General features: G+C 49.2%; 1 protein-coding gene across 5 annotated transcripts in view; it reads right to left on the bottom strand.

Moving 5' to 3' along the window:
• The window catches only part of Rptor (regulatory associated protein of MTOR complex 1), a 283,595-nt gene that overhangs the window by 91,516 nt on the left and 170,059 nt on the right, over positions 1–22,020 (bottom strand). For 3 of the 5 annotated variants that reach the window (XM_050140239.1, XM_050140241.1, XM_050140242.1), the window contains one exon: positions 15,887–15,946. The exons of 1 other annotated variant lie outside the window; for it this stretch is intronic. In XM_050140239.1, the coding sequence (XP_049996196.1) occupies positions 15,887–15,946 (60 nt within the window). Of the gene's footprint in view, positions 1–15,886; positions 15,947–19,826; positions 19,928–22,020 lie in introns of those variants that run through there. One more of the 5 variants, XM_050140243.1, reaches the window with a different exon arrangement.

The raw sequence follows: 22,020 nt of genomic DNA, 5'->3' as shown, positions 1-22,020 counted from the left end.
AGCTGTCTGTTTCCGGCCAGGACTCATCTCCCTTGACTTCAACACCCAGGCTACCCCTGTTCAGCACCTGCTGCCACAAAGTGACCACATTTTAGTGTCTCCACTGCCACGGATGTGACGATCTCAGAGCGGGGCGGGCTCTGGGATGGCGGTCTGCCACTTTTCTCTTGGGCCGCTCTTTCTTCACCCCACACCCCTGATGGCCCTTACCACCATCTCTGCAGTCACTCATGAGATGACTCTGTCCACCACTCTGCTCCGGAGCCCCCCTTTTCCACTTAGGCGACAGACAGACCCTGTTACATCACTGGTCATCCAAACCTTACCGAGGAGACATTTCTAAGTACATGTTCAGTGTCTGAATGTCCGGATGACTTCCACCTCCTTTGGCCTCATTCCTATGAATGCCCTGCCAACTTGTGTCTCACTAGTTCCTGCCCTTCCTGTCTGTTTCTCACTTGGGGCTGCACAGAGTCATGGACTGTGGGAAGAGCACACTCACAGATCGGGTCTCAGTCATGAGAGGTCTTTACAAACTGACGAGCAATGTTGAGGGATATACAGGGTAAGCACCCAGTCTGAACTCTGGCGTCAGACAAACATGGGCTTGAATCTGGCTAGTAACTGCCCTGTGGCCTTGGGTCAACTGTCTGAGCTCACTGAGGTCTGGTTTATTTCAATACTAAGTTTCACAACTAGCTAGACCCAATCACTGACTTGGGACTGCTGCCATGTGTGCCACTGTACATGGATCACCTCCCAGGTGGTGCTCTTTTCATTCTAAGCTGTCCTGAGGGTGTTCTTGACTTTGAGAAGGAGTGGTGAACAACTGAACACAGCCTGGCTTACCACTGCCTCACAAGGTCTGAGGACCAGGAACAAGTAGACCTGGGATACAGGAGGTAGGGCTTATAGCAAGCTGATGATGCCTACATCTTTCTGGCCTTGGAAAAAAAAATCAGCCAAGACCTCATGACCCTACAGCTTCCTTTGTGCTCCACAGTACTCCTCTTCCTTCATCCGGGAAAACCACAGGGCAGCCAGCACAAAGTTCCCCTTAGTGCTCCTGACCTTAGAAGCAACAGATCTCTGACAGCCCTTACCATTGGCCCTCCTACCCCTGGAAAGTCAGGTACCAACACCCTTTCCTGCTCTGTGGGATCCTGACTCAGTTTGGGAATGCTGCCCTAACCTCATAAAACCTTGGAACACCCTTGCCATTCAGGGCTATCAGCCTGCTCAGATCAGTGAGCAACTACAGTGACTCTCCTGCCTCACACGCGGTGGGCTGTTCTTCATTCTTTACATCTTTCTTCACAGCCTGAGCTCAAGAGGAGCTTAGAGCAGAACTGCTAACTTCTCTTCAGCAAGGACCCTCTCTCCGAGCCCTCCTCACACATGTGCTCCCCAGCCTTAGCCCAAGTGCGGCACAGAGTTTCTGTGACAATCTGCTTCCGCCTGATGGGAAGGAAGGCTGTCCCCATCCAAGTCCTTCTAATTCACATCATGTCGGGGGAGGGCTCCCTGTGTCAGCTAGAATACTGCCAAGTCCTCTGATGTCTTTCCCATAGGGGCCTTGAGTGCCTCTACTTAAAATCTCAATGACATCAGGCACCTGCGGCTGGAGAAGAGTGGGCTTCCCAGCTTTGGTTGGGCACACTCCACGGGAACAGCCAGGCCTCTGGGGGGCAGGCTAAAGACTTCTGTCCAATGCACTCAAAGAGAAAATCCCTTTGTGGCCTCAAAACTGTCAATATCTGACCAAGTTGATGGCTGATCTTGTAAATCTGTTGCCAATCTGGTCCATGCTTCCTCAGACTGGCCTAATGCCAGACGGCATAGTGATGGGGACAGCAGCATTGGCTTCTGCTTGTTTATGCTGCCCACATCCCTTCTTGGTCAGTGGGGTCAATTCCTACATAGTGGAGAAGCAGCTCCATCTATGCTGTGGAGCTCAAGATGCCCTGGACATGGCAACTTAGTAGAGCTCCTGCAAAACCAGATCTACTTCTGAACAGTTCCTGCTCTCCCTGACACCCACCCACCTCTGAATAGTCCCCAGACTGCTCATATATATACACACACACACACACACCTCTGAACAGTCCCTGCACTCCTGACATACACACACACATACACACACGCACACACACCTCTGAACAGTCCCCGCACTCCACACACACACACACACACACACACACACCTATCTCTGAACAGTCCCCGCACTCTTCCAAGCCCTTTCCTGAGTTCTTTTTATTACCCACCACTGCTTCTCTAGGCTGATTTCCTGTGTAACTAGATAACACATTCCTATGGGCAATGACTTTCTTTCCTCGATATGTATCAATCTCCTTAGAGTTTTTGGCAGAGTGCTAAGCACACTGCATAATCTCAGCAGCCCACAAACCTGAGTCATGGAACTCAAAAACAGCAGCAGCTCCCACTCATCCCGAAGACTCCCCATCGCCCAGTGGGTAGAACTGTAACTGTGGCAGCCGCAGATGGGGACAGGGAAGGAGTCAGGCTCAGTGCTGTTCTTCAGCTATGTCCTCAGGGTCTGTCTCGGCTCTCTGAGTGAGCCTCACTCTTCTCTGGGCACCCCAGAAATGCTTTCATGCTGAGAAAGGTGGAAGAACAGAAACCCGGACCATCCCAAGAGGGAGTGCTGCAGAGGCTGGGCCAATGAAACTGAAGACCCCAGTTTCCTTCTTGCCACAGGTGACCACCTGTGATGCCCGCCTTTAACTGTTGACTTGCCCCACACCTGAGCCTCACCTTGAGCTGTGGTGAGAAACTGTCTAGATCAGGTAGGTCTGGGACAAGTCTGTGGGGGACCACCTTATCCTAAAAGCAGATGGTGCCACTCCCTGAATTTGGGTCCCAGTTTGTATAAAGGAGAAGGGGCATCATGCACTCTCTGCTCTTGACCGGATGTGACCAGCTGCTTCAAGCCGCTGCTGCCTGACTTCCCTGAGATGAGAAGCTGTACCTGGAACTGTGAGATAATAAAGCCTTTATACCCTTAGCTGCTTTTGTCACGGTCTTTTCTCACGGCCACAGAAAACGACCGCAGGACAACCGACCAATGCAGGGGCTAACTCATAACCACCCTAAACTATTCCACTCACCATCAGCACTTCCACATCCTCACTGCTGGGCACCCCGTGCACTCGGGACTGCCCAGACAGAGTCCCTTACCACGCAGCTCGGGTTTGTAACCTCTCCAAACACCTTCCTCTGGTACCCCCTTCCATCCTCCAGGGCCTGCAGAGGTCTCTGCTGCCTTCTCCACTGCCCCATAGGATGTGGGTGCCTCTATATCTTAACAGTGATGCTGGCCAGGCTGTCTTCATGCTTGGCACAAATGCACCATGCTCATGTGCCCATGTGTGCTTGGTGGGCCAATGCCGGAATCACTACTGATTGATCACAACGCTCTGTGTGCACAAAATCTTCAGCATTACCCTGGCTTCCAGGACGATGGCACCATCACACCAGAGACAATCTTTTTCCCACAGAGTGAGGACACAGAAAGAAGGTAACAAAATGGTACAAGTCCCACCATCCGAAGTCCACTAGAAACGCTGGCACACATCTCTGTGGCCAGCTCAGTATGCACAATAGCAAACAACCTGCAACACACAGAGGCACTGTGTAAAGACACACTACATGCTGGTCACAAACGCCCACGACACAAGAAACAGCCCACAACACAGCTCCAATGGTGTCTTGGCAGGGCAGGGGTATGGGTGTTTTTTAAAATTCCTTTTTGCTTACTTGTGTTTAATGAGATATCCGCTAAAAATATAGTCCCTACACAAGAAAGGAAAATAAAACTCCTCTTGTTTTTGAGGAAAGAAAGGCAGTTTCTAAAGGGGGAAGGTATTTTAACACAGACAGATGAAGTCAACTAGCTATGGCACGGTGCATCCTCATTTTTCAATGGCCACAGTGAGTGTGCTGTGCAGAGAACCTTGTAGGCTCGCTTACTGCAAGTGATCCATTACAAAGACCACAGGAGGTGAACCCAGCAATTTCTTTGAAAACGAGGGTCAGTACATAATGGCTGCATCTTCAGAGCTGTGTGCAGTGTACAGATCCACACAGAGCCCCACCAAGAGCACTGCACTGAAGCTAGGACACAGGCTGCATACACATCTCCCCTAATGACTCAGCTAAAGGGCAGAGCCTGAAGCCTGGAGCTAATTTGCTGGACAATGGGTGTTTATGATACTTGTAAAAATATTTTTCCTAAGTTAACATTCTCCTAAGCCAAATCAGACCACAAACCACATGCCCTGACATCCCTTCCCACAACCCAATTGTATTCTACGTCGCCTGAGCTCCTCATACACAGTGCACACACGCTAGCCATTCACAAATGCCAAATGGTCAGGAATCCGCGGTTTCCACTGTGATCCATGGACAGTCTCAGGAGCTCTGGTGTCCACTGCTGTACTGGCACCACCCCCGCCCCAGCAAACACACAGACACTGAAAAGCTGTTACCGTAGTGCACACAATTCAGCCCACAGCACCCAGGCCAGGAAATGACAGAGACACAGAGCAGAACAACCACAAAGAATGCACATATGAACACATCAAGGTACAACCGTCCAAGTCCAGACAAGAAACCTTACAACCAGTAAGAGAAAGCTATTCAAGGGAAGGCCACATTGAAGTCTAGGTCAAAGACATCTCCTCCCCACCCAAACTCAAACAACCAATCCAACACAAGACAAGCACGGCAGCAGCAGGCAGCAGAGAGCAGGCAAGGCAGGAACTCTTGGAAGGGCCAGTCCAGGCTGAGGATACTGAGATGTGGCTGTGCCCCAAGAATGAAGAGTAAGTGTACAAATCCTCAAAAATCTCAATCGAACAGAGCAATGTGCAAAAGGCTACCACAGGCTGACGGTCGGTCAGTCAGAGCAGCCCAAGATCTGTCTGAACATTCAACAGCAATGTACACACTAAAAGAACAAAGGGGATAATCAAACCTTAGCAATCACAGCTTTCCTTCTGCCACCTCAACAGACAAAGGAAAAGTGTGTAACAAATTCCAGCATCAATCTGTGATGGCAAGGGAACTTTCCCACCAGACAGTGGCTAGCCACGGGACACCGACAGCTCGCTGTGCTTAACAACACGACACAAAATGTTTCTCCTTCCATGACCCTTAAGAGCAGAGCTCAGACGCCCAGCTCCAGTTTCCATTTAATACTGTCCTAAAGGCATTAGACAGTTCAACAAAATATGAAAAAGAAATAAGAGATGCAAAAATTGGAAAGAAGAAGTAAAACTGTATGCACTCACAGATGACATAATCGTATTTTATGGAATCTGCAAAACAACTACAACAGTGCACAGCGAATACCTCTGTAAATAATCGGACACCGCCAGTCCAGGCAGGGCAGGCCAGAGGACAGCATGGTGAAGCCCAGGCCTGTGTCAAGCTCCTGCTCTGCTCTGGGAATCCCACCTGCGATCTGCCCCAGCAGATGAGTATGATCGCTGTTTGTACAGACTCCAGGCAAGTGGGGCGCCAGGTGCACGCAGTCCAGCCACTGCTGTGGCGTCCAAACTCCTGGGACTCAAGGTCAGTTCACCACCACACACGAGTGGGCAGGGAGCTGTCTCAAGGGGCAAAGCAACTGCTTTACACGCATGAAGTCCTGAGTTTGGATCCCCCAGCACCCATATAAAAACCGGGTACAGCAGTGCCCATCTGTAACTCCTTTGCTGGGGAAGAGGAGACAGATCCCAGCTAGTCAACCGGAATGGGGAGCTCCAGTCAAGAACTGTCTCAAAGAAGAAAGCGGAGAGTGACTAATGAATACACTGAACACTGACTCTGGCTTTCCACGTGTGGGAAACACCCATCATACATGGGTGCTGTGGGACAATGGTCTTTTATCCTGTCTCTTGTATTATTTTTAATAAAATGCTGATTGGCCAGTAGCCAGGCAGGAAGTAGAGGTGGGGCAATGAGAATGCTGGGAAAAGAGAAACAGTCTGCAGTTGGGAACCAGATGCAGAGGAAGCAAGATGTAGCTAACACAGACAAGAATTATGGGCTGATATAAGAATTAATTAATAAGAAGCCTGAGCTACCGGGCCAATCAATTTCTTTGGGACTCTGTCAACACATGGGCATGTCCTTGCAGGTGCGATGAGACCGACCTCCTGGGTGTGCAGGACACTGCTGACAGGAAGCTTCCTCTTCTGTACTTCAGCCCTTGCAGGGCACGTACTGACCAGAACCAGACAAAGAAGCCACGGGCTCTCCTCAGCCTTCACATGACTTCAAATTATTGGTCTTTTATTTCTTCGGGCTAATAAAACATTCCCCTGGACTCACCCAGACCAGACCACTCCACCCAAGAGCTCTGCACTTCCCACACTCACCGGTTATTGGTGTTTGATGGCACTAGGCACTTAAGGAGCCCACAGGGGACAAGGGCAGAAGAAAACTAACTACAAAGCACCCAGAGATGGGTGTTTAAAACAGGTGTACTGCTGGGCGTGGTGGTAGCACCCAGAGATGAGTGTTTAAAATAGGTATACTGCTGGGCGTGGTAGGAACACACGCCTTCAAACCCAGCATGCAGGAGGCAGAGGCAGGAAGATCTATGTGAGGTCATGGCCCATCTGGTCTACACAGTAAGTTTCATGTCAGACAGGGATATGAATATATACATGCCCTGTCTCAAAACAAAAAACGAATAACCAAAAGCATGCTATGTTCATGGTTCGGACAACAACGACCCCCAGCCAAACGACAGCACAGTTTAGGTTAGAACACTTTGTAAAAGATTTCTCTTCTTTGTACACAGCGTTGCCTGCATGTGTGTCTACAGGCCAGAATGGGGCGCCAGATCTCATTGTAGATGGTTAGGAGCCACTATGTGGCTTGGCTGCTGGGAATCAAACTCAGGACTCCTGGAAGAATAACCAGTGCTCTTAACTTCTGAGCCATCTCTCCAGCCCCTAAAATACTAAGAAGAAATTTAAATACTTGCAGCTTCCCTAGTTAAAACAAAATGAAACAAGCAAGCCTTAAATACACTGATGGAGACGGTGGCTCAGGCAGGACAGACAGATCCACAGATCCCCTGCCATGACGTTCATGAAAAAGAACTTTGAACAGTACTGTACACAACATACAAAAACAACCTAAGGTGAAGCATAAACTTAAACAAAAGTTAAAGCTGTAAAACTTTTAGGGAAAAAAGTCAACAGCCCTGGAAGAGTCAGGCAAAGCCTTTTTAAGTGGGACACAGAATCACAAACCATAGAAGAAAAAGCTATGAGATCAGATCTCATCAGAATGAAAAGCTTCCCTTTGAAGGACTGCTTTGAAGACAAAAACACAAGGTGCAGACTTTCCAAACTTGTTAACAATACAGGGCTCTGACTGCCGACACCCAACACACTTGAAGACAAATGCAATTTAAGACTGGCCAGAGACGTGAAGGCACACCCATTTTCCTAAGGAACAGAAGCCAACAGTACTGACACATGAAGGTGCTCCAGTCAATTTAAGTTCAAGTCCCGACACCATACGGTATGTCCTCTGGAACCGCTGACTCTGAAAACGCAGGACACTAGGAGTGGACGCGGATCCAGAATGGTAGTCCCCTCACACCTGCAAAGATGGTCCACATGATAGAAACCACTCTTTTATAGTATTAAACGCACACCCACCACTCCACCAGCCATCTCACACACAGGGGAAACAAGCATTTCCACATGTGACCACAGATGACTGACGGTAGTATAACAACCAAAATGACCCACCACCAGGTGAAGAAACTGACACACAACAGGACACGGCTGTAGTAAAGGAACGCAGCACCAGTACACCAAGCCTGTCAGAGTCTCAAGGGCTTACATCGATCAAAAAATCCACACACACTTCCAAGGGTTCCATTTCCATGACATTCTGGAAAAGCCAACTCCAGCATATGGGAAGGCAGGCCCAAGGTGGCCTGGGCTTGGGGATCAGGAGGGGTGGGGTGAGACCCACCCTGCTGGTAGCAATGGTTCATCAAATCACAGTTAACTCCGGGTATGTTATTGACGGTCTCTTGGTAATGTTGATCAAAAACCATGCAAACAAATACGGGGAAATTATGGCATTTTCAGACAGACAGAATTCCCCCAGTAGATGTGCACTAGAGGTAAAGAGAAATGAGCTCAGACAGGAGCTCTGAGGGACAGGAAGGAACGTCAGGAGGTCTGAATGTGGTGAAGTAACCGAATGTTAATGCTGGAGGTAACAGCACTGAGTACAGACAAAGGGGATGTGTGCGCATCTGGCACAGGAATCAGCCGAGAGGCCAGCTTTCCCAGACATGTGACTGCAGTGACAGGCAGCTTGCCAGGCAACAGCTATGCTCAGGACTCAGCCCTTAGTTAAACAGAAGTTGCCACCAGAAAGGTGGGTCAAGCGTTCAGGTGAGGCACAAGCTCTGAATCACTGTGGCCGACTGTGCTCTCTGCCTGGCAGCTATATTCAATGAGAAATCTTGGCTCCCAGCACACCTGGTTTCCTTAGGACCAAAACTCTGAGCTGGGCAGAAATGAAGTCAGTGCCACAGAGAGACTGACAGGCACGGTGCTGAGGCCTCACTGTGAAGAAAAAGGAAGCGGTACATGTTGTATGCAGGTGCCCCCAATGGCAGCCTCTGACTCCTGACATCCTTTCTCCAAGACTCATCTGTGATGTCGCTGCACAGCTGAGTTTCTTTCTGAGCTCGCCCATCAGAACAAACCATGGAACTCCCTGTAGGCAGAGGTGATGGGCACCTTTCATCCGCTCTGCCTTGACAGGAGTGTGAGAAAAAGGTGCCAGGCTCAGGTGACCACCTGGAGACGAGGCAAGGGGCAGGTGATTGGATGTGTGGATGAGGGCTCGGGTTGGCAGGCGGAGATCCAGTTTTCTGCCTGTTAGTGTTCCGACTTTCTGTACAGGCCCTGGGCATTTGTTCTCCCGATCCAGTGAGGCTACTCAGAGGATCATATCCTGACCATGCTGACCAAGGGCCGATTTCTCAGGATTGGTGATCCATGCATGCTGATCAACTGCTGACCGTTCACTATAAACACCTGTTACAACTGCACCGGAAAGAAACATACTTTTAAAACCAAGCCTGTATCTTTTAATGCTTACCTTTTAAAACTATCATGGTCCCCACGCCTGTCCTAATTGAGGATGCTGAGGGAAGGGTATGGCATGGCTCAGATGCCCACTGCAGCAGACTGCTAGGCACACCCACTCTGCAGTTCCATTTTCTTGGCTCTTGAAAGGTGGATGACAAAATTTGCCCTCAAAGGGCCCTTTAGGAAGGTGAAATAGCCGGGTGGTGGTGGTATACGCCTTTAATTCCAGCACTAAGGAGACAGCACTAAGGAGGCAGGTGGATCTGGTTCAAGGCCACCCCGTCTGTGGAGTGAGTTCCAGGATGGCCAGGGCTACTTGAACAAACAAACAAACACAACACAACAACAAAAAACTTCCAACAAGAAAAGGGAAGGGGATAATATACAAAGCCCTCCACACAGGACTGGGCATATAGGGCACTCAGCAAGTGCTATTTTAGAATGTGATGAAAGCCACGTGGTTTCAAATCCAGGATCAAGTCCACGCTAGGGTCCTGCAGCCTCTGAAGCAGCAGGAGCACCAGCGGCAGCTGTGCTGCTCCAGACATGCCCGTTAGCTCTTTAGAGTACGTGTTTACACAATCGATGTTAATCATGAATAATTTTTTGTACACTTTGTGCCTCTAGTGATCAGAATACTAACTAACCGCCTCTTGGAGCAGGTTCAGCATCTGTAGGATCCCTGGAGCTTTCTGAGAACCCTAATATTTCCAGCACTGTTTAAGCGTTTCATTACTTTGTTTCAGAGCTGAAAAATGTCCCTTAATTTGCAAGCATGGATCTTATTGCCACTCTCTCAAAGGATTCGGAATATAAATATGCATTGCAGCAGCAACAGGCATATTCATCAGGCAATAGGTGAGCAAGGATAATTAGAAGCACGGAGGGAGCTCAAGGGAGTTCACTCTTCCTCCCAGACACAGCAGACACTGGAAAACAGACACCTTCCCTAGCTTTAGATACTAAAGGTAACGAAACACCCACATGAGGCGTGTGGCACCTGCAGGTAATTGCTAAGGCTACAGTGGAACCACCTTGGTGTCCTGAGGAACTGTATCTGGAGCATAGCAATAAGGCGACCTCTGAAAACTGACCCTGGTCCCCACCATATCCACCCAGCAAGTCCACAGTGCGGAGCTCAGTCCCTTCTCTAGTGACAGCAAAGACAGCTAACAACACAACTCGGGGTGGGTTTCTAATTGGCTGACAGCAGAAGTACTGTCATACCCAATGTCATGAAGATGGAAAGAAAACCAGGTGGCAACAACCACACCCTGGTGCTGGGGTGCAGCTCCACGGTATGGTGTACATGAGGTCCTAGCTTCCACCCCCAACAGCAAATGAGAAAGAACAAGCCAGTCAGCTTCCTAAGAGCACCAAAGGCCAGCGGAACTGCAGGGGCTCTCACCTGCAGTGGGTCTACGATTCTCATGGGCCACAGCTGAAGGCTCAGTGAAACGCTGCCCCGATAGCCAAGGCTCTGATTCGGAAGCACTCTGGCCCCGAGGGAGGTCTGTGCACAACATCGGTGGTGGGTGTGAGAAAGAAGAAAGAGTGGCAGGCAGGACACACGGACAAAGGACATGTGTGCCAGGAGAGATGTCCATTCCCCTTGGGGATCTTTTATCACAAAGGAAACAAATGCCTGCTGTCCTCAGCCCATCTGTGCAGAGACTCGTCATACTGGCTGGGTGGGCCAGAACCAAAGTCACACTCATAGTGTGACACAGGTGTGATTAGCAGAAAGGCTTCCACATGGTGAGCCAAATGAAAGAAGAAGACTGTATACAAACAAATGTTTAGAATCCTTGAAAAGCCAGAACAATCAATTGCAGCTCTAACTGAAGCCCCGCTAATGTTGTGCTTATGTGCAGCTACAAGCCTGCTAGCATCTGTTTATCCCGGTAAGCTCTCGTAACTCCAGATCCTCGCACCCTGCCTCGCTAGGGCTCACTGGGGTTTCCTTAGAGCACTGACGCTCAGGGCTTTCCTCTCCAGTCTCTCACTAATCCACAGAGCTCAGGATTTTGTTCAGAATAATGAGCAGCTACGGAGAAAATGGACTGGGACCAAGGAACCGAACAGACAGCCACCCCTGTTTGCTCTGATAACTGGAACTGGAACAGTCTAGCCCACCAATTAATTCGGATCCAAGGTCAGCACACACAAGAACCCACGGGGGGGGGGGGGGGGCTTCCAAGCTCTGCACCAAGGCCACACTGTACCTAGAGAAAGTACAAGGGGTAGACACTGTACCATAACCACCCAGGAGGAGTTCATCAGCCCGAGTCAAGATGATGATGGATTCCCTGTCAGCTTTAATGCAAACGAGATTTGGAAAACTCAGAGCTCCAACTCTCTGAGAAAGACTAGCCACAGTGAGCAGGGGCACGTGACCATGTATGTCACCCAGCCAATTACACAAACCTCACCCAGCAACTCCCCTGACAGCTTTGTCAATACCGAGCAAATGTTTTTTATTAAAATCTCTCAACTACTCAAAAATTTATATATTTTGAAATATTCCATGATTCTCAAACCATCAACTATTTATATATTTTTTAAGAGAACACTCACGCTGCCTGGGTGGGGAGGCTGGGCTTTTGCTCCTTGGGGTTTTTGAGTGAGCCAGAAAGGTACCTGGGGTGAACACGCATCTCTGGATGCACCGCACAAGCCCATCTGCTGCTCGTACCTGGATGAGAGGGCTCTGAGGCGACAGGAGTCCTGGGCACTTCGAAACAGACCTGAACCAATTTAAGTGCTGACCATGCAACAGAGAAGCAAGTAACTATTCTATGATCACTTCATTTCAACAAAGTTTTAAAGAGACAGAATATTAAAGGGCTTTTTAAACGTCCTGGGGCTCTGGAGCCAACCTGGCTCAGCTGGCACTGTGTCGTGGCGCGTGCAAGCCTGGCCTGCAGAGACTGTCCTTCCTGTGGAGCTGGAGCTGGGGAGTGGACCAAGCACAGTGGAGCCTGCTCAGGCTCTCAGCATTGGGATAAAGGATCTTGGCTCTTGGGCCCTATTTCCAGAAAAGTGTCCCTGGGCTCCTGTGCCAGGGCATGCTGCCCAGTGGCATGCTGGTGACAAGTACACTATTGGAGACATCCTCAGACAACAGGTCCCAACATTCTGCCTGTACAGCTTGTGCACAGATGCATGATAAAGCAAGGGGCCATGACCCATGGGAAACCAGCAGGCTGTGGCCTCCAGGATAACCATGAAGACACTCGCTTCTTAGAGCACCGTGTCCAAGCAGCAACAGCAGCGGGAGAGCAGTTCCGACTGACAGCATGTCCTAGGGTCCCATGGTCTCGTGTCCTTCCGCTCTGTGCTACATCTCTGCTCATCTTTCACATCCTGAAGAAAGGATGTTCTTGGCTTGGATATGCCGAGAGTGCATCCTCCAAAGTTTCAAGGATTGACCTCAGCCCCTGTGCAGACCAGGGGGCCGCTGGAGAGGTTAAGGATTAGATGAGGCCAGGGGAAGAAGACACAAACCGTCACCATACACATACTCACCCCGTCTTATCACGTCATACACTGCACAGCCTAGGACTCTTCTAGAAAGACCTCAGCAGATGTGGCTCCATGACCTCGTATCTCCAGAATGGTAAGCTAACAAAACCTCTTTTCTTTCTATGTTCTGCTCTGCGGCAGTGTGCGTGTATGAGTGTGTGTTGTAGTGTTGTAGAGCCCATGGCCTTGGCCGTGCTAGGGAAGTGCCTGACCACCGAGCTGTGCCTCCAGTCTCCATAGTACTATATGTTAGAAACTTCAACACGGACTAATACAGGATGTGAGCCTGTACACGAATTAAAACATAGGGACAAAAACAAAAGCCTGGTTCTGCTCTACACCCTGCTGCCTGGTTGCAGACAGCTCTGTTTTGCTGCCTCTTCACGGTGGTAGGGCAGTCAGAGGCTGTGACTATGGAGAGCTAGGCCAAAGCTTGAGTTCTGTGAAAACTCAAGAGGTGCATAAGCTCAGCGCTGGCATCAAGTGGACCAGCAAGTGGGATGGGCTGGCAAGAGGTAGAGCGCCACACAAGTACAGGCCCTGCACAGAAACTGGGAAAGTTCTGAGGAGACATGAAGACAATAACAGAGAGGATGAAATGAGGGCTGTGCAGGACACAGAGCAACTTAGAGCAACGTGTTTCAGTTTGTCTGAAATCAAACCTTCTTACAATACTGTAACATAATAGAAAAAAAGTCTAAAACTTTCTTTTACATGGCAGCATCCCTCAAGCAAAGGTGAAAAACATTCCACCTCAGAACTCGATCTAGTGTAGCCGGTGAGCTCTGGGGCTCTGCATCAGGTTTTCTCTGAGGGTGGTGTAATTCTCAAGTTTGTGATTTGTCCTGGCATAAAAATAAAAATATGATTTACCCATTCACACTCAATTTAACCCTTGTCAAGCTACAAGGGAGAGCAGCAATATGGTTTCGAACGGCAAATGTTGCTTTGTGTCAGTTTCAACCGAAATAGACCGCTCCTTGTGACTCAGACCCGCGCCAACACCTTAACCACAGGTGTTGTGCACAGTGACGACTGCAACACCACGACTGTTAAATCGACCTCAGCACGTTCTCTGCCACGCAGTCTTCTCGGAAACCAGCACTTCTGCTTTTAAACTTCACAACTAGAGCTGCATTCGCAAGCTCTCAGCACTGTATGGTGGAGTCCAATGCTCTCGTCAGGGCTCCTCCCAGACTCATTCAGAAACATGCCCACCCTAGTGACAACCACTACATCTTCCTTAACTCAACAAACAAACGCATGGCCAGGTGGTGACAGCGCACGCCTTTAGTCACTTTAATCATAGCACAGTTGGTCTACAGAGCGAGTTCCAGGACAGGCTCCAAAGCTACACAGAGAAACCCTGTGTGAAAAACAAACAAACAAACAACCCAAGTGCTGGAGAGATGGCTCAGTGGTTAAAAGCACTTGCTGCTCTTCCAGAGGACCTGAGGTTTGCTCATAGCACCCACACAGTATAGATGTATTTTACATGCTGCATTTTTGCAATAAAAATATGTACACTCTGTAATTTTTATATATGGAAAGAGTCAGAATTCCATGGTGTTGTTGCTCCTTCTCCTGTTTCAAGTTACCCTTGTATGTGGGATTCCCTCTGTATGCTCTGAATATGTTTTATTACCATTGGTTAATAAAGAAGCTGCTTTGGCCCATGGCAGGGGAGAATATAGCCAGGCTGGAAGAGATATATATATAGAGAGAGTAGGTGGAGTCAGAGAGATGCCATGTAGTTGCCAAAGGGGAGAGAGAGACACTGGAACCTTACACGTAAGTCACGGACTCGTGGCAATACACAGATTAATAGAAATGGGTTAATTTAAGATGTAAGAGTTAGAGCCGGGCGGTGGTGGCGCATGCCTTTCATCCCAGCACTCGGGAGGCAGAGGCAGGCGGATCTCTGTGAGTTCGAGGCCAACCTGGTCTACAAGAGCTAGTTCCAGGACAGGAACCAAAAAGCTACGGAGAAACCCTGTCTCGAAAAATCAAAAAAAAAAAAAAAAAAAAAAAAAAAAAAAAAAAAGATGTAAGAGTCAGCCAGGAATATGCTTGAGCCATTGGCCAAACAGTGTTCTAATTAATACAGTTTCTGTGTGATTATTCGGGTCTGGGTGGCTGGGAGACAAGTGAGCAGTCTCTGCTTACAACTTTGCTGTTCAGCTTAAGTAGCTGTTTTTCTTCTTTACTGGACAATGCTGGGGAATCAAGCCCAGGGCCTTGTGTCCACTGACTGTGTCTCAATCCACACCCTCAACCCCAAGTCTCATGCTTCTTCATGCCTTTGTGCCCAGTGTTTACAACACATGGAAAACAAATCCGACTGCAGTTTTCACTTACTATGGCTTGGGAGGTGGGTGCCAGCGGTGTGCATGCAGCTCTGCCCTGGGCACAGGGTCTGGAGTGGGTGCCCTCACGTGCATGGAAAGCACTTTCCTAGGGAGACTCACGGAGGACACCTGCTTTTCTCACCCACCTTAATAAATTCGGGCCTTGGATATTTTCACACACATACTCCTGTGTATCCCAACTTGGAAAAACATTCATCTAGTAATTTTGGAAAATGTGGGGTTCCGAAACCTCCCCAAGTTTTTCATACTTCTGATAGAGGTCAGGATGAGTAGAGAGGAGTCAAACACAGGCCAAGGTTAGAGGCATAAGATACTACTATTTCAGAAGCAGAGAAATCAGAACAGGAGAGACACACTTCTCAGTGACCTTAGCAGGCTTCGAGTAAGAGAGAATACAGGTTCTCACACTGTGAACACCCTGGCTGTTTCTGGAATGGGTTTGCCCATGACAGTAACTTGGCTGGAGGTAAGACACAGCACACTGAAGACCAACCTGAAGTTAAAGGCAATGAGGTCAGAGTGGAACTAGAGTCTAGCTGTTTCAGACAGACCGTGTGGGCAGCCCCGTGTTCTGGATCATCACAGTCTGCAGTATTTTAAACATTCACAGGAAGAGAGCTTCTTATTATTTCTTTTAATATGGCCCCATGCTAGTACCTCTAACACCAAGCCCTTGTGTAACTATCATGAGCAGAGCTTCAATCAGAGAACAAAGGACAGATCCACATGAAAGGGGAGAACCCCACACTGACGTGAGGACTTCTGAGGACGTGAGCAGGAAGAGGAGGACACGCACACCCAGGAAGCCAACAGGGCTCAAATCTTACTTACTTTTCTATCAAATCCAGTGTGACTCCAGGCACCAGACTAACACACTTCTGCATGCAAAACCTGCAGAGAAAGGAGAGGACATGAGAGGCATGAATGGAACCCTGAATATGAGAACCGTCCAGTGGTAAAAAGACACGTTTAAACAAATACAGATCAGGCATCTTTTAGGTTCAAGAAGCAAGGCTCAGCTGGCTGTGGTGGCTCATACCTTAAATCCTAACAATCAGGAAGCAGAGGAAGGTGGATCTCTGTGAGTTCGAGGCCAGTCTGGTTTACAGAGCGAGTTACAGGACAACCAGAGCTACACAGAGAAACCTCGTCAAAAGAAGCAAGCCTCACTGCCAGTCTGCCAAGGCTGTAGGACTACAGAACAGCATCTGGAGCCAGCAGCAGGAGAAAGGGGCGGCAGCAGTCAATGGAGCCTTGTCCCTGGAGAGTAGCGAGGAGCTGAGACTCAGAGCAAGGCTTCAGCTAAGAACTGCTGGAGTGGACTGGACTCCCCTACCCTGCCTTTCTTCCTTCTTAAAAGAGTGAGGGGGCGGGGAGTGGTGCTGGGGAGTGGATGCATGGCTTCAAGGCACAAAAATGCCGCTTACAGAAGACAAAGGAACATGGATTCAATTATACCATTTTAATCATCAAAAAGTCAAAGGAGCCAGAGCTGAGATAGACTTCTCATCTGTGGACGAATCCACCCTCAGAAAGCAAGGATGGAAGTGGCAGGGCTTTGTCTAATGTGTGTGTGCTGACAGAAGGCAAGAAACCATCTTTTTTCCTCCTGTTAGAGCTATTGGCACACAGCGGAACAGGATCAATGACAGCACTGGAGAAAAAGGCAGCTGAGTGTTTTCAGTGGGAGAAACGTAAAACGCCTGAACTGTCTGTTTAAGACTAAGAGCTTCGAAAGCTGCAGCAGGAACACAGCACACGAGACGGCCCCAATCCAGGATGACTCCACTGAGAATTTCCAGTGCATTCTGCAGACCTGCTTCCAGCTCTGACACACTGACAACGGCCCACGTGCTTGCGTGCTTGTGCATCACGGGTACAAACTAACGACACTCTCTACTTCTCTCACCCAGGAGTTAAGACAGTCTGTAGTTTGTGCCTACTTTCCATTTATGATGTCTGCACCTTGCACGGGCTCACCAGGTCATTGGTGAAATGTATGTACACATATCACCAATATTCAAAGTGCTCAGTACAAAGATCAGGCCACAACTGGGAGACAAGGAAGAAAACCCTTTATGGGTGGGAGGACTGAAGAACAGAAAGATACGGAAGCAGAAAGACAAGATAACAGACAGACCGTATGTGCCAAGTAAATGGCTCCTGCCCAGGATACGGAACACAGCTGCCCAGCCATGCTCTCTGCATCAAGAAACAAGGCTCAACTCAAGCAGTGGGAGAAAATTTGTGTTTTGGTAGAGCTGTTGCAGTCAGTGTTTTACGAATCAAAGAGTAAAACAAATAAACCTGAGGTCACATTTCTCTGACAGTAGGGACAGCCCCTTTGAGTATACAGAGCTAGAATGCTGAATCTAGTGAGGCTGGTGGCTGGGCCCTGAGTAGCTAGATCCTTCTGCCGACCTTTCAAGAGCTCTGCTCAGCCCCATCTATAGAGTCAGCACAGATGCACACAGCTCCAACAGCGTCTCTCACCTGCTGGGCGAGCATGACCAACAACAGGAGACACATTTTGGGGTCTGAGCCCTAGTGAGCTGCACTCCTCATTGTTTTATCTTCTCATCCATCATGCATTTACTGACTGGGATGTCTGGAGCCCAGTAATGACAGGATCATTTGTATACAACTAATTCTTTTGTCAAAAGCAATAATAAATTCCAGATAAAATATTAAAAACAACCACTTGATAATTCTAAAGAACAAAGACAAGAGAAACTGGAAGTGCTGTAACCTTGGCAAAGGATGAGTCACCTGTTGGGCTGCACATTCACACAACAGATGGGGACAGCGGGGGCCGTCTCCCTTGGGTGAGGATCAGAGATCAGCACTGAAGGCTGCCAGGAAATTGCAAGCAATCACCTCAGACTGGAGGAAGCCAAAGCTTTCTCTAGCACTGGCTGACTCATGCACTCCTGACAGGATGTGACTGCAAGGATCCCCGTGGCAACATGAGGCTGGACGTATTAATGGGGGTGAGCAGCGTCTCCTGCCCCAAGAAGGCAGAGCAAGGCCATGCTTCACCAATTCGAGGCCCTGAGAAGCCCCGGGGGTTTCGATGAACACCCAGAGGGATCCTGCCTGAGTCACAAACTGTATTCCAGGATCAAGAGTGACACTCTGGAACTAGGAACGCAGCCAAAGAGGTCAGGCCCACAAACAAGCTTCTGAGGAGCTCAGCCCAATCCTCCTGCCTACTCCCACCCAACTGGGCTGGCGCTGCTCACAGGCAGGGAGCAGAAGCAGCACTTTGCACTTCCAAAGTGGGTAGCATAAAGTCACAGCCAGAGAAAACATCAGCTCGCCGCACCAGGACTAACACTGGTCTCACCTTTCGTACTATTTGCTTCTATGGGAGGGTGTTTCTGGATAATGAGGGCCAAGAAGAAACAAAATGACTCAATGCTGGGGATGGTGGCTCACACCTTTAATCTTAGCAGCACCTAGGAGTCAGAGGCAGGCAGATCTCTGTGAGTATGAGGCCAGTCCAGTCTACATACCAAATTCCAGAACAGCCAGGGCTACATAGAAAGACTACCTTAAAAAAAAAAAAAAAAGACTCAAACAATCCATAAAACTGGCCGGGTGTGGTGACTCAAGTTTGTAAACCAAAGACTTGGGAGGCTGAGACAGGAAGATCATTTCAAGTTCAAGGCCAGCCTGGGCTACAGACTGAAAGCCTGTCTAAAATATTAAACGAAATAAAATAGGCAAGTAGTTCAAGTTGCTCCATGTTCTCTATTTGGAGGCTCCCACCCTGTCCTGTGAGTGTGCCTCTCACCATGAGCTAAGAGGCAGCACCTACTCCGTAGATGGAGGACACCAGCGGCAGGTACCTGACGTTCCATCTGTTGCTCAGGAGCTCAAAGCCAGCCTGGGCAGCACAGCGAGGTGAATTTCAACAAGGAAACCAAACCAAGCCAAACCAAAAAACAACAGAGAGAATACTGAAAACAACAAATAGGGAGGTTGTCAGAAACTGACCACTTTCAAAGAGAAAAGAAGAATAAGCAGGAGGCAGAAGGAGCATGGAAGCGCATATGTTTAACTTAGAACCAGAATTTACACCCAGCCAAACGGACATTTAAATGTGCGGGCAGAAATGTTCTCAGCTCAGCTCCAGAAGAGTGGTCATCAAGGGGTATATGGAAGCCAGCTGTGGATGATACTGAGTTAAGAGGGCAAGGGTGAGACCTGAGGTGGTGAAAGACACACAGGAAGTGTACTGACACAAACCTGTGAGGTGTGTTGTCTTCAAAAGAAAAATAAACACAAACAAAAGTAAACCGTCTGCTGAAGCCCAAACTGTGAAGCCAGATAACCCCAGCTGAGCAGACTCCTCTGTTTTGGACGAGGTGGTGACACAAACCAGACTAAGATGCAAACAGAGCCCTCCACGGCAGCACCTACACAGCAGCCGGAAACTGCGCTGTTTATCCCGCCTTCCAGGAACTTCCCCCAGCAGGCCAGCTGCAGCCTGCCACCAACAATCAGGTTCCAGCCGCTTTAATCCTTGCACCAGAAGTGACCTGAGGCTAACCAATCCCTTTTCTATTTTCTACCTCACAAGGAACTGGGATTCATTTTCGGTCTTTGTTTCTGCGACTGCAGCTCTCCTCTGTCTATAAAACCCTTCCCTAATTCCACTCACAGAAATACTGTTACAGAAATGAGGCAAATGGAAAAACAGGATAATCTGGGGGGGCATGAGCAGGGAAAGGGGCTCCTCACTTTAAGTCCAGCTGAAGGCACTCACCGACAGAGCAGCAAAGCTCCAGCATCATTGCCAGCTGCTGAGGCCGGTCCCCGCAGCAGCTGCAAACCTGACGTTTGCTAAGACTAGAAAGCCCACTTATGAGGAAAGGACAGCACTAAGCACCTTGTGCAACCCTAGTGGCTCCCGATTCCACCTTGTTAGGTTAGAATTCCACGCAAGGCATTACCAAACTGCCCCACATATCAAATAAAAGAGAAGGGAAACAAAAGGTTCCTTAGCAACCTCAGAGCGCTAAGTGGTAGATGTGGCTAATGCTGACAGCTGTCCAAGTCTCCCTCAAGAGCCTGCAGCACTGCCACACTTGGGTACGTCTTACTTTCTGAGAAGCTCAAAGCCACTCACTCTTAGTATGGTCTCCTCCTCACCCATGAGCGCTCTTCAGGCTGCTGAGGACAGCACAGTAGATCTGTGTCTCTGGACGTCACAATGACAGACTAGAAGGGAAAGCCTAGCGAGAAAGATGACTAAGAGAACCTGCTGCTTGACTCTTAGCACCCACACGGCAGCTCCCAACCATCCAGGGACACTAGGCACACAGGTGGTGCACTGGACATACTTGTAGACAAAAGATCACTATACATTAAGTATGCAGATGAGTAAACAGATAATGCCAGCCCGCTGGGTAGGGCGGATGGCTCCTGTAACACAAGCTCTCAGAAGGCTGGGGCACAAGGACCGCTGCAGTTCACTGCCAGTCTAGGCTACAGTGGGTGAAGACCAATCCGGGTCCAGAGTAAGAACTCTAAGCTTTCTTACTCTTTCCCTTTGATGCTAACTTACAAACTTCAGGATTCACTTCTGACTGCACAGAATGGCTTCCCATTGGCAGCTTCTAGGCCTGGAGCCAGGATTAGTCACACGTAAGAAAGGAGCCTGTTAATCTCAGGAGCTTTCTCTGCTGCAGAACCAGGAGAACTAAAAGAAAAATGAATCCTTTCACTAATAAGGGGAGGAACTCTGGCCAGCTCGAGTGCGGAGAGCACGGCTCGGCTCTGGCAGGCCTTACCCTTCTTGGCCATCCCCTCTGCCTTGCGGAAAAGCCACCAAGTTACATCCCCAACGCCAGCCACCAAGGTCCAATCCCTTATTGGGACATTTCCTCCACCTGAGGCTGACTATCAAGTCCAGTAAATCAGCAGCCTCCTTTGGCTCACCTAATTAATATGCCCAATAAAACACCTCATCCTAGCGCGGGGGTTTCCCCTTTACCTATGGGTCACGTCTGTCTCCTTTCTATCCAGTCAGTCTTTTGTCCTGCGCGGATACCCCTGCTCCTCTCCCTTGTTCTCTTGCCCTTCTCCCTGGTCCTCTATCTCTTTGTCTTTGTCCTTGTCCTTGCCCTCTGTCCCTCTGGGGTAACTAAACCTCCTCTGTGCCGAGATCTTGGTCTTGGGCCCTGAGCCCATACCTTTCCTTTCATGAGAGACACGGTGGCTGGGAAGCAGCAGGCAGCGAGGATGCTGCTCCTCGAGGCACCATGTCTGTCACTGAGCCATTTTCTCACTGCTGTTTCAAATGGTTCAAACTTGTCCTCTGATAAAAAGAAAAGGCACTGCACACAAGCACACAGCGGCTGACAGGAGGAAAGCCGTCCTGGGTTCTACACAAGCTTCTACAGCTCAGGGTGCAAACTTTCAAAGGGGCAACCCCTCTGCCCCACCCACAACACGTTTTTCCTGAGGCTGTCAACAGCTGCCACCGGCTTGGAAGAAGAAAGCAACACCCCTTTCTATGGATGTACCTTCTTCAGGCGAGGAAACATGGAACACATCTTGCCCGGTGGCATGCTCCCACATGGCAGGGCAGAGGAGTCCCTTCACGTAACTGCCCCTAGTCTGCGACAGCTTCAGGCTCCTTGCTCCTCAGACTGACTTATGCGTAGTAAACAAGTCGCAGGGAGTATGTGCACACTGCTCATGGACGCAGACTAGAAATAGAAGCAGATACTGTAGGAAATGCAGTCAGAGGCCCCCGTGTAGGGCAAGGCTTCTTGACTGCACATTGGTGAGGAATGGCCGATGCCATCGTGCCCTGGAAATCACAACACTGTGCCAGAAAGAAAGCAGAGTCAACAGCAGACAGGCACGGGCCCTGCAAGTGCACTTGATCTACCTCTGTCTAGGAGGTAGGGCGGCTTTATGGTAGAAGTTTAGGATGGACTCTAAACCTGTTT

The sequence above is a fragment of the Alexandromys fortis genome, unplaced genomic scaffold (genome assembly GCF_014885135.2).
Source record: "Alexandromys fortis isolate MF-2015 unplaced genomic scaffold, M_Fortis_MF-2015_v1.1 scaffold_39, whole genome shotgun sequence".
NCBI classification, from domain to species: domain Eukaryota; kingdom Metazoa; phylum Chordata; class Mammalia; order Rodentia; family Cricetidae; genus Alexandromys; species Alexandromys fortis.
This window is presented reverse-complemented; position numbering and strand designations above follow the sequence as displayed.